Here is a 12,870-nt window from a genome sequence, read left to right as displayed (position 1 = left end):
TCTAGTTCATTATCATCCTGATAAATACAAGGAACTTTAAAAGTTACTGCAGTATTTGTCTGGAATAGTGTGTAATTTTGGAGAGGAGAAAAAAAAAGGATTCACTGATACCAGCTTAAAAGGGTTACTTTTGGATGTTCAGGAGAATGGAAAGCCTATCTTAAGAGTGGAGACTAAAGGACGGGACCTGTTTATCCTAGCAAACAAAGGTTGAGGGAGGATTCTGTTTGATCTGTAAAACAGGGCCACGTGGGAAGCAGAGGTCCTTAAACAACTGAGCATCAAATACACACACACACACAAGTGGGGTAAACCCATCTGTTCCCACCTTTGTGCCTATGAGAAATAATAATTTCCTGATGCTTCTGCTTCACTTGGGGAAGTACAGTTGCAGAATAAGTTCCCACTGGTCTATGTGAGCGGGCCGGGAAGGAAGGGAGCTGCTGAAGGGGACTGTGCCTCATGGTGCCTGCAGGAGCAGCGGCTGGACTCTGTGAGCAAGGACAGCCTTGCACACCTGGCAATGGATAACTGCTTCAGTATCAGAGGAGAAGGCATTTCGCGTGACCTGCTCTCTCTGGGGATGCCAAAAGGAAAGAGACCTGAAGGAGAAACAGCTCCCAAAGATGGCTTTTCATCTTCTAGTATTGTAACACTGCCAGTCATATACTGGAGAGTCTTCTCCTGGCCGTAGTCCTTGCAGTATTTTTAGGAAGAACTTTCCCTTTTATTAGCCTCTGCCCAGGCACTTGCAAATGGCTGTTTCCATTCACAGAGTTTCCCTCAGATTTACACAAGTCTGAGATAGTAGCTCGGGAGTTGGAAGACTTTGAATCCAGAGAAATCTGACTAACAGCAACGCTGCTGGCGCTCTTGGAGGAATATGTGTAAATCATTTTGAGAAAGGCAGATTTTGTATTTGTTTCTTGCTTGTAAATGATGACATAGCACTTTGGAAGAAAAGTGCAGCAGAGGATTCCATAATTGGATATTAAAACAACGATGATTTCCACTGCTGGCAGGTATTTGCCAAATGTAGTTGCATAGACAGGGATAAATACAATCCATGCTATAAAGTAAATTAGCATACCAAAGGTGATGAATTTAGCTTCGTTGTAGTTCTCTGGTAACTTCCTGCCTTTAAAGGCAAATATGAAGCAAATGAAGGCTAGGGCAGCAATGTAGCTCAACATGATCCCAAAAGCCACAATAGAACCTTCATTGCACTCCAGAATTATTGTTCTTGGGATTGAGAAATTTTGCTTTACAAAAGGTGTCCTAAATATGAGCCAAAAGGTGCAAATGATGACTTGAATTCCGGTGCAGGTGACCACAGTGGGAACAGGTTTATATACACATTTCAGGAAATTCTGCAACTTAGGATCAAAGCTGAAAGCTAGTAAAATTTTTAGTGACTTTATTAAAATACATGAAACGCAGAGTGTAAAACTTATGCCAAAGAGTGCCTGCCTAGTTTTACACTTGAATTCTGTGGGTTCATCTATGAAGAAGATAGTGCTTAAAAAAATTAAGAAGTGGCTGAAGAGAATAATATAGCAGACGGTTAGACCTCCAGATGCCTTTACAACTGGTGTGCTCACATTTTTAGCAAATATTATACTAATTGACAAAACCAACACAACCCCAAAAGCAGAGAGGAGGAGGAGGAAAATAGCAAACCAGTCAGTCCAGGCAAGGAAATGGATTGTCTTTCTGTAGCATGTGGTGCTGTTGGCAGGAGCCCAGTAGGTTTTGTTGTTACATTGGTAGCAGTAATCGATATCTGAAAGCAGAAAAAAAGGAAGATAATTCAGAGACCCGAAGCAAATAAACTGTGAAGCGGATTGTCTGGGCTTGGGGTACTAACGGAATGTGGGAAGGGCTGTTTGCTTCCGACTATTGCTGTCGCCGTCCAGGCGGAGGAGCTGCAGGGCTGCAGTGGTAGTGGTGGCAGTAGTGGCATCGGTGGCATCACTGGCAGCGGCAGGAGCAAAGGAGGAGAAGGAGCAAAGGAGGAGAAGGAGCAAAGGAGGAGTGCCTACCAGCTGGAAGCAGGGGCTGCCTGCAACCGGGGACAGGGAGAACGAAGAGGGTCCTAAAACTGCCTTGGTCATCACTGACTAGAGATATGTGACCTGATCGCAGCTCTGGATAGGCAGACTTTAACTGAAAACTGAACAGCGATTTGAGAGTAAATCAATTCTCTTGCAGAAATTGGAACTATGCTCCTTTCATTTGCCTATTTTGACAAGAAAAAAACCCCAGCTTTCTCTTTACAGACAGCTTTTGAAATGAAACTGCAAGAACAGACATTGCTTTAGATTATGCTTCGAAAGGTTATTTTGTTTTAAAATTCCTGTCCTCTGATAAGGAGAAATTTCACAATTATTTGAATTAAAACCATAAAACTTAATTTTCCTCTGCTCACAGGGTGTTGAAAAGTGCATTGTACTGCAATTTTCTTAATTCCAACTCTCTCCTCCATATTTACTTTTCCTCTTTAAAAATTTTTGCACAAACCTATAAATGAACCAGTGGTAAAGTACACATCAGATTTGCTACTGGCAAGTATTACTGTACAGTGATATCAAACTTCACAACAGTTCCAGGTAAGGCAAAAAAAAATTGCTGGTAAGCAGAATACATAACCCTTGAACTTCATAGACTCATAGACTGGTTTGGGCTGGAAGGGACCTGCAAAGCTCAACTAGTCCAACCCCCTGCAATGAGCAGGGACATCTTCAACTAGATCAGGTTGCTCAGAGCCCCGTCCAGCCTGGCCTGGAATGTCTCCAGGGATGGGGCATCTACCACCTATCTGGGCAACCTGTGACAGTACCTCACAACCCTCATTGTAAAAAATTTCTTCGTTATTGAACTGGGTCTACTGCAGAAATACAGGCAAGCAAGGTTCTATTTTAATGAGAGTCAGTCTTACTGACAAATCAGCCAGATTTTCCATCCTAACTATAATAATACCAGTCAATTGGAAAATCTAAGGCTTTATTTTGGTCTTCTTAAAAGCATTTTGTAGGCCAAGCACTTGTATTTGGGAAACCAAGCATAAACAAATATTTTAATCCCATTCCAAAGTTATACCCAAGGTTGCCAAGGCACATTACACCCAAACAAAACAGTTGTATTGATGTCTAAATAAATCTTTATTTGGATCACAATTCCTTACCTGTTTGATTGCTATAATGGTTTTCTGGGCAGTAAACACACTCATAGCAGCATGTGTGTGGACTTTCTGTAATCTTTTTCATCTGTCCTGGCCTGCAGTGCTGGGAGCACGTTGACTGAACCTTCTGCAGTGGGCAGATAACAAAAAAAGGGAATCATCTCAGCTACAACATTAAAATAAACCTCCAGTAATTCTGTGATTTGCAGTGTCTTTTTGTATCTCACGTGTTTTAAGGGCATCCGAAAATGATGCTGAAAAAAGGCATTGTATGTACCTTGTATTTTCTCCACATAGTAAACAAGCGACAGACGGGACATTTTCTACCTGATAATTTTATTTTTCGGCCCTGAATCCTAATCAGTGGAATCATCTGTACCTTTAAAATGCAGATCAAAGTGTCTCTTTGAACCTGAAATTTAGGCTTCTGACAATCAGCTCCAAAGAAAGCCCCGAAGCATCTGATAGGGAATTCGAGTGGAGAGCTTCACAAGTGAGATCCTGAAACACTGCTCAGCTGCGCTGAGCACAGGGAAGACACCTCAGCTGGGGGAGACACCTGGGCAGGTGCTCTGAACTGCAGTTCCAATGTTCCTGACCCTTGGTATCTCATCCACGAGTGATGAAGCACCACCCTGGGGTGTGTGATCAGGTCTGAGCTGAGGTCCTCCTTTCAAACACAATTCTTTGTAAAATGGAGAAACAGCCCTGAGGGACACAGCTATTTCTTCTCCCTCCAAGATGGTGCTCACAAAGAGATGGAGACATTTCCTTGCTACCCTGGACAGTGCCACAAAGATGGACAAGATTTTCTTCTGTCCTCAGCCTTTTCTATCAGCCAAGTTCACGTGCTGGGAGTTGCGTTCAGCTCACTGAGTAAGCAGCCTCTCCTTGTCCTGTTAGTGGTGAATACTTTGCAGCACAGAGCTGCACAAGGAACTAAGAGCCCCACCCATGCACAGATGACAGATTATCCAGCTGGAACTGGCCAGGGCCACCCCCTAGTCCTGTCTACATCAGTGCTGGGGCTCCAGGTTGTACCACCTACCTCAGGCTCCTGTAGTCATGCTCCAACAGGAGCAGATAATCAACACAACTTATATATATATATATATAAAATATATATATATATAAAAACAGTAAAATCAACAGATATGAGTCTTCATGTACAAAATAAATGGTAGTGCTTGTAAGAGAGGGAACTTTTATACACAGTCCTTTTTTATTTTAAAACCTCTTCTCAAGATTCTGGAGTAGCATCCTTAGGACAGACATAACTCCTCATCTTAGGAAACATCCTAGGAGGATTCTGGAGAAATAACACAACTTCAAACTGCTGAGCCTGCTTACAGGCTGACATGCTTCTCAGGGTGCATGGAGGTGGTAAATTATACACAGAGAAGTTTCTTTCCTCTAAAAGTAGAACATGAAGCCACGAGAGAGATTTCTAGCTGACACATACTTCAGTTGCAAATACTAGAAGGAGAAGAAAACATATGAAACAAATTTCACACGTTATGTCAACAAATGAAAAGTTACCTGTAAATCCAGAAATTCTTTTTTTTTCTCTTCATCTTCAAAGATAAAGTGACCTTTCTGTGGGTCATATTCTGCCATAGTGGTGATTTCCATGTGGCCATCAATTTCTTTCCAAAGAAGTACATCGTAATTGGTGCTCAAATCTCCATTGGAATCAAACTTGATTTCTTTATCATCATCAATGAATGTAACTTTTTCAAGTTCTTCAAGGAGCTGAACATAAGTATGAGGAATGATAACATACATCAACATCATGTCAGTGTGATGAACTCAATAGTTCAACATCCGTATAATTTCAAGTTAAAAGAAATGTTGCTTCTTAGGAATAAAAGAAAGTTTAAAATTATAAGTCACCTTCATAACTGTTTAACTTGATGTCTGACACAGAATTACATTATTCAGACAATCCTGTTGACCTTAAAAACCTATTAATAAAAGAATAGTAATTTCTTAACTGTACGCAATGTGCACAAATATTCGTGCTAGTATTTTTTTCCAGCCTTGGAAATTCCGGTATGATGATGAAAAAGAAAAGCTTTTTGCTTACAAGAACTAGTGTTGAAACTCCCCTTCTCATAAAGAATGACAGTGAGTGATGCTCTTGTTGTTACTTTACTGTCACCAGAGTCAATCTGGGAAATATTTGGTTCCAGAGTAACCTTCCCCAGCATGTCTGGAAATATCTAACATTATTTTCAGCTGTGACTCTGACTGGTATTGTCTATTGCCAGGTGAGACTCAGAACTGTTAAGTGAACAATACCTGTCAGTTTGCTCAGATGAAGTGATTAATGGCACAATGGTAATAAACAGGCCATATTTGATAGATTAAAGCACATATAACCCACTCCCCATTCATGAGGAGACCACAGAAGGACTTCCATTAGATATTGTGGCTCTTAATTGAAGCAAAAGTTTTATCCCTTCACAGGCCTAATGATTTTTATTTTTTTTGCAACAGGGATTAATGAACAAGAAAAAACCCAAGGTTTTGGTGATGAGATGGATTCAACTGCCCTTTGAAAAGAATGATCTTACGTGGATCCATTTGTGATATTAGTAGCACTTACTGAACATACTGACAAGTATATTATTTCAATAGACTTTGGCAAATATATGTATATAACACATTCTGTGTATATAATGTCATTTTTTCATATATAACGTGGTTTTTTTTTTTGGAGTTCACATACTGCCCCTACATCTCTACCAATTTATGAAGAACCAAAGCATGATTCTAATCAATATTGCATTTGAGTTGTGTGTTGCATAGCTTTGTGGGACTGAAGAGGAATTTTATATACTTGTATATAACTATATATAATCTTTATATACACTTAGGGTAGTAATTCAGTCTTTATCTTCTCCACTTTTCAAATTCTCTAACAATATGGGAAAAACAGAGCTTTTGGAATACATCTTGAAATTCAGACAGAAAGGCCTAATAAATAGCAACAGTTTGATGTAACTGATGGTTATTTCTGCAAAGTCTGTAACACTAATGACTCGGCTGTTTCTCAATATGTGGAGATGTGTGATACGAATTAGTTGCCTCCTAAGCTTCATATATATATACCTATATCTATATCCATTTCTAGAGGGTTTACATTTAGTGTAGAGGAAATGTGTTATAAAAACAGCACAGGGGACATAACTATCTCTTTCTTTTTTTTTTTCATGAGTTCTTAGACTCTTAACAGGACTTTTGATTTGGGTGGTTTGGGAATTAATTCAGCAATGATGCAAATGCAGCTGCATTTGTTGCATTTCCTGTAGAACAGTCCTGAAATTGTCCCATGCACATTTACAAATTCATGTAAGAGTCTGATTTTTACTGGTTGCTTTTTTTTTCCCAATTCTCTATCTTGGTTTGACCTGCCCTGACCTAGGATAAGAGGTCAGAGCAAGTCAGAGTACTTCAGTGGTTGTTTGACTTTTAAATGAACTTTTGTTTAATCCTCTGAGCAAAAGTGTGTGAAAGTGAAGACTCCTGAGCAGGTTTTTGGGTAAAAGGTCAGCGCAGGTTTACTTGTCTGATTTTTCCTCTTATTTTCCCACCCAGTAGAGACATATTTAAAGATTGTGTCTGTTTTTCCTACCAATCACTTCAATATAAATCAAGATCAGACAGACAAATAGTCTGTTGCATTTTCACATTCGTTGCAGAGGAAAATATTTGATTCAGGCAAAACAGGGACAACGGTGAGAGAGGAAAACTGAAACTTCTGAATCCGCCTATCCTGCAATATCCCCATCCGTCAAGAGAACTCATTGTTGTGTATTATAGCAGCAACAGGACCAATCACTAGTAGCTGAACAGCTGATAAGAAGACTGTAGATTGACCATGTATTTTGTTCTGTACCACATGAGTACCTGGCAACACATTCCAGCAAGGAGCCTGCAGACTGGAGCCTTCATTCAAGCTGGTGCCTACTCTGAGTGCCCTTTGGAGGGGATAGAGGAAGAGTTAGGGTAGCTAATGAGTCCAAGCAGCTAAAAATCCCTCCTGCGCCTGTGGAGTCAAGTGTTTACAGACATTGCTATTGTATCCATGAAGAAGGAGATGGTGGGTATGCAGTTATGATCAGTTAGCTATCTGTATGTGAAACGCAATAATCATTCTCTACCTACAGCAGAACACAGCCATGGCTTAGCACCAGGAGCTTCTGTGTCTATGTTGCTGCCCCCTCCCCTACTCCTTCCCCCCCAAAAAAGGGAGACAAAACTGGATTCTAGTTCTAAGTACTGCAGCAGTTAGATACTGCTACTCCAGCACATGGTCTGTGATTTCAGTTGGTGAAGAAAGGCAGGAACAGGAATAAAATGTCACTTAGTAAAAGGACCAAGCTAGTAAATCCAGGAATGTGGGAGCAAAAATGAGATAAAAGTTTTGCAGAGAGAGTGACTTCTGAAAGAATTATCATCATACCTCCCAGGGAGCGAAGGCAGAGGGATCCGTGCAGTTTCTGTGTTTGCATTGCCTTTTAATGGCATGAGCAATGGCATAGGCTGCAAGAATAGTACTATGGATAAATCCTGGTTCAATGTTAGCATTCAAAAAATCATCTCTCCAGATCTGCTGCTTATTTTCAACATTTTGCAATAGATCATCCTGAGACTGGTTTGCAATGCACGCTTGAAAATCATGGTATTCCAGGCTTGCACAGGCTGACAAAAGCATAATATATTCATGTAAAAACTTGTTGTTGTCAGTAGGCTTTTCATGAAGATTTTTCAGAAAGTCTTGGAATGTGGAGATGTCTCCGCTTTTAAATCCAAATCCCACAATGGTTCCCAGCTGTCTGATGTTGGGAATTGTACTGATTTTGACTGCAGTCGACCAATTATCACTTGCAATCCAGATTTTGTTTACATTCCTCTCAATTGCCTTCTTAAATAGTTTGAGCACATGGAACTGTCTCATAAAGACAACAATAACATTTACTTTGGTTTCCTTGACAATTTTCTCAACTGCATGATCAACTTTAGTGTGAAAGGTGCTGTCAGAGAGATAGGCAGGCAGCATTTCTTTAAAAGCTATGCAAACATTGTTTGCCATGGCCTGGACCCCAAAGCTCTCCAGAGCAAAGCGTCCGTTGTCATCGTCAGTGGCTATTACTCCAATCCAATTCCACCCAACCTCACAGATCAAGTGGGCCATTGCTCTTGTCTGATGGAAATCGCTGGGGATAGTTCTGAAGAAAGAAGGAAACCGGATTTTGTCACTGAGGATTTCAGCTGATGACGCAGGACTGACCTAGGAGGAGCAAACAATTCAGTTATAGAGGAGGTGTTCTGCAAAGGATGCCAAGAAGTCCAAAACTGCCACAACCACTCTTTCATCCAACCTGACCCAGAGCTCCCTCCTCCTATGACTGAACATCAGCAACGTGCAGCCAGAAGGGGCATGTTCCCTTGCCCAGCTCTTTGGATGCAGACTCATGCCAGTACCACTTCCACTGTTTTCATCCTCATGCACATCATTACTTTGGTAAAGGCAGAGCATAAAACCTTCCAGAATGGATATGACAATTATGCTGGTAGATGGATTTTGTTTTACGCTGTTGAAATACCATCAATCAACATGCTGTCCCAAACAATATTTAAAATGTTGGAAACATTAAGTATTGTTTGATTTATTCAACTTGGTTGTACCCTTACACTTTGAGGCATTTTTCTGTCACTGATTATGTAGATATGGTTCACCCGCATATATATTTTCTCTCCAAGTTTTAATTACTATGTTTTTAAAGGATCTTTAAGTCTATTAGAGGAATCTCCCAGAAAACCAGGCAACAACTAACACTACATAATGCTATGATTCTTTCAGATAAAAGATTTATTACCTTTTCCTTGTGAATGAAGCTAGAAAATAGGTAAATGGAGCATTTTTCTTTAAATCTCTTTACTTTTAATGCATCTCTGTTTGTTAGCAGGAGTTTTGTTTGTTTGTTTTCCTACACTTACATTTCATACATTGCTTGACAGTTCTTAAAAAATAAATCTAAGCTTTCCAGAATGAGAGTCACCTGTCTGGAGGGGATACCAAATCTTACTGATGTCAAAAGATTACAGGTGCCATTGATGAGAAAAATCTGTTGATTTACCTTTTCCACCTCTACATCCCAATGCAGGTTTGTTTCATGACTTGCCTTTTGATTACGTTCAAGTGTGGCATTTTAATTTTCATACTTACTATTGCTCCTGTGGTGGAGCTGGAGATCATAATTGCTTCCTACTGTTGCAGAGGAGAAGATTCAGTTAGAAGTTGTATTTAGTTCAGATCTTATGTCTTTTCTACATGTTTGGTTACTATGTTGCTGCTTTGCAGTGAGGTCACTTATGTCCAATTACTAAACCCAATGTGTAACACAGGCAGGTGTGGAAGTGGATTTCCTTTTTCCTTGTTGGTCCTGACCTTGACCCCAACTCTTTTACCGTGGAGAAAGTAGGCCTAAGTACAGGTGTGAGACTGTAATAGTCATAGAGAGGACAGAAATAGAGAAGGATGTTTTGGGAAGGACCAGTGTGGATCTAGAGAGTTATATTCCTTCTTTTCTACAACTGCTTGAAGAGCAACAGGAGTAAAATGGTAGTTTAGAAAAATATTCCTCACTTCATTGCCCATAATTAGATTCCAAAATCTGATCTCTTTCAGGCAAAAGAGAATTTCCAAATTTCTGGTCAAATTTGATTTCGTCTCTTTGTTTTCAGCTTGAAATTGGGTGTTGTCATATTCACTACCAGCCAGACTAAACATGGTGGGCGTAGCTTTGTTGCCTGAACAAAGTTCTTGAGTGTCATCCAAGGTACACTGGAGCAACTGGCACAGCCATGCAGGACTAATAGCACTACCAGGCTGACAAGAGCCCAGCACCACCCTGAAATCGCACTTGGAGGCATGTGCCTCATGCCTTTGTTTAGACAAGTGAACCAAGCCCTCCATTTAGACTTGAATCCCACCCCTTCTGATGTCCTTCGGTTGAGCCAAATCCTGCCCTGGAGTAAACATGCGGGTTTTGCAGTCTCTATGATCAGAGTTGCACCTTTATTTTAAGCATGGTAAATTTGACCCTCTCTCCGAAATGAAATAATTTCCTCAAACCTACTTGTGGGATTAGTTGCAAAGCCAACAGCCTTGAGACTGCCATCGACACCTCCGAGTAGCTGGCTCCAATGACAGCCTTAATTCTCGGGACGTAGTCTGAGTAGTTACACTTGAACTCTACAACATCCTCAGAAGAATTGAATTTAGAGATAAACCTCAGAGCAGATGCCACGGCTTTTGTAACTTCCGCACATGTGTCATAGATTTCATAGCCCAGAGTAACTCCAGATAAGAGCGTTGAATTGTTGATGGTTTCAATAGCATGTATCATTGCAAGTGTCTGAAGAAAAATTTGAATTTCAAAGCTGTCAGAAAACACAGAAGTTTCATTTTAGAAAAACATTGCTCGGAACAAGGCTGAAGCAAAGTTCATTTTGAGCATATCGCTAAGAACTTGACAACTACTGAAAAGAAGTTATGGATATTATGTTTTGTGTGATTTGATTGGGTTTTAGTGTGCAAAAGATTAGAAACCAGATATTTTTGTCTCAGCTAAATGGGATATTGAGCAAAATAAACACAAAACTTAAAATAAACCTGAATAAAAGTGGTTTGTTTTGGCTTTTTTTTTTTTTGTTCTGAAAACAAAAAGGTAAAACTTAATTTTCATGTTACATGAAAATTTGCAAGTGATATCTTCAGGAAGCATATTTCAAATTCAGTGAGTGTATTCTAATTTAATTCATCTGCCCAGTAAGCTATTTTTAAAATGTATTTACTTTCATCAAAATAATGGAATAAAGAAAAGAAAGCGCTAAATATTTCAGGATATAAGAAAATATTTCAGAAGTTGAGGTCTTCTGCTAGTTGCATCAATGTTCCTAATATCCTCTCTAAACCTGATGAAGTTAGTATAGCTGTTCCCCTTATCTCCAGTGGATATTATAACAGATGCTTAATCAGAACTGTGCTAGCAGAGAATGTCTGCAACACAACCAACCCTCCTCTCAGACAAGCTTCACAAGTTTACAAATCTTATAAACTAAATTAAACATCAAATGAGCCTGAGACAATTGATGACTCTAGAAAAATAATGTAAGACTGATGAAATTATCAACTTTGTCATCATTTTGAAATAAATCCAGATGGATACCTGACGTTCAGTTGATTAAGATTCAGAAGTGAGATTAAGCTGCATGTAAAATTCAAATAAAATTTGAAGATTTGCTCATGTATTAAAATTTAAAAAAAAATGCATATTTGGAATTCCTGGGCTTAGGAAAGCTTTGTTAAATACTTAAAATGAAGTTCTTCACCAGATTTCCTTTGCATTCTTTCTAGAAAAATGGGTATTTCAAGCACGGGAGGATTTGAAGCCAACAAAATAAATATTCTGATGCACAATCTGAACCTGAATGCATACATGACATGGTGTTCACATGTAGTCTCTCATAATGTAATGCCACAATTATAATACAAAGTGTATTAATTACAGTAATTACAACAATAATTACAAACTAGTCAGTAAGGTACTGTCATAGATTACAACTGAGCTGCCCTGTGAGGTGGGCGACCTACTCCGTTATGTGCTTTGGTAAAATGGAACATTTCACCTGTGTTCAAATCAGGTAGGTCCAACTTTGTAACAAATAATGAACAACTGCACAGCAGTGTACTTCACACATATAGCAACAAATTAGCATTTACATAAAATTAAATGATTGTTCAGCACAAACCTCCAGGGCTATTTGATTACATATGAAGAATGAAATAGGATCAAATGCTCATTCCCTTCCTCAGGCAGCCACATTATTTTTACTATAACTTTGCCATACTTTATCATCCTATATTAATTTATGCACAATTTATATGATATCCAAGGTGTATTTTTAAGATTAAGAAATGCAAGAGAAGCAGATTTTGTTGATCTTAATATAAGAGGTACATGCCCAATGTTAGTCATGTCTTCTTTGTTATATATTCAGTTCCAGTATTACTCACCCCGAACAATTCTGAATTACTGGTTTGATGGGATATTCTTCTGGATGCAGCATTTCACTATGAACTGCAAACAAGCCTCCAATAACAATGTCCCCCGGTGAACTGGCCCCCACGAAGTCATCGGTATTCTGACAAGAGAAAGCGACATCAGTGCCGATCACAAAGCAGGAGACCAAAAAGCTCATGAATGCCATGTTTCTGTTTCCCTCACTCACTACCAGCTTTAAGTCAATTAAGCGAGTTGCAGGGTCAACAAGGGCTCCTATGTCATCTATAAACAGCAATGAAAGAAAAGGGCTGCACTCAGAAGTTGGGCACATCTCATAACGTGCCTGTGTTTGTTTCACTGGCTGAGGCTATTTTATTGAAGGTATTTAAGCAACACTGTCACGTAAAATGTGAAGGTGTAGGCGTGTGAGACTGAAGAGGGAGGGAAAATGATAAACGAGTTTAAAAGGAAACGTTGGACATAAAATCTGTTCTGCTGTGTTCAAAGTTTCTGATACCTTATCTGAAATACATGGCAAATATTTTTGGTATAAATTTGGGCTGGTCTTGAATACTTATTCACTGAGTGCAGGGTGAGAAGAAGCAATCATGT

General features: G+C 39.5%; 1 protein-coding gene across 1 annotated transcript; it reads right to left on the bottom strand.

Annotated features, from left to right (window-relative positions):
* On the bottom strand, positions 1-12,496 carry GPRC6A (G protein-coupled receptor class C group 6 member A). The gene is made up of 6 exons (XM_065835613.2): positions 12,270-12,496; positions 10,330-10,633; positions 7,650-8,477; positions 4,721-4,933; positions 3,185-3,308; positions 1-1,783 (listed from the first exon to the last, which is right to left on the bottom strand). Exons 1-6 carry the CDS (start codon positions 12,461-12,463, stop codon positions 663-665), a joined length of 2,784 nt encoding a protein of 927 aa, XP_065691685.1. The 5' UTR covers positions 12,464-12,496; the 3' UTR covers positions 1-662.
* Positions 12,497-12,870: the final 374 nt, after the last annotated feature.

This window comes from Patagioenas fasciata, chromosome 3, assembly GCF_037038585.1.
Source record: "Patagioenas fasciata isolate bPatFas1 chromosome 3, bPatFas1.hap1, whole genome shotgun sequence".
NCBI lineage: Eukaryota > Metazoa > Chordata > Aves > Columbiformes > Columbidae > Patagioenas > Patagioenas fasciata.
This window is presented reverse-complemented; position numbering and strand designations above follow the sequence as displayed.

Coding starts and splice junctions, on each gene's coding strand:
- GPRC6A (XM_065835613.2), bottom strand. CDS start 12,463: ATGGCATTCATGAGCTTTTTGGTCTCCTGCTTTGTGATCGGCACTGAT. Junction 8,478..10,329: donor CTTTGCAACTAATCCCACAA/GTAGGTTTGAGG, acceptor TGCTCCTCCTAG/GTCAGTCCTGCGTCATCAGC. Junction 4,934..7,649: donor CTGCCTTCGCTCCCTGGGAG/GTATGATGATAA, acceptor ACTTATGTTCAG/CTCCTTGAAGAACTTGAAAA.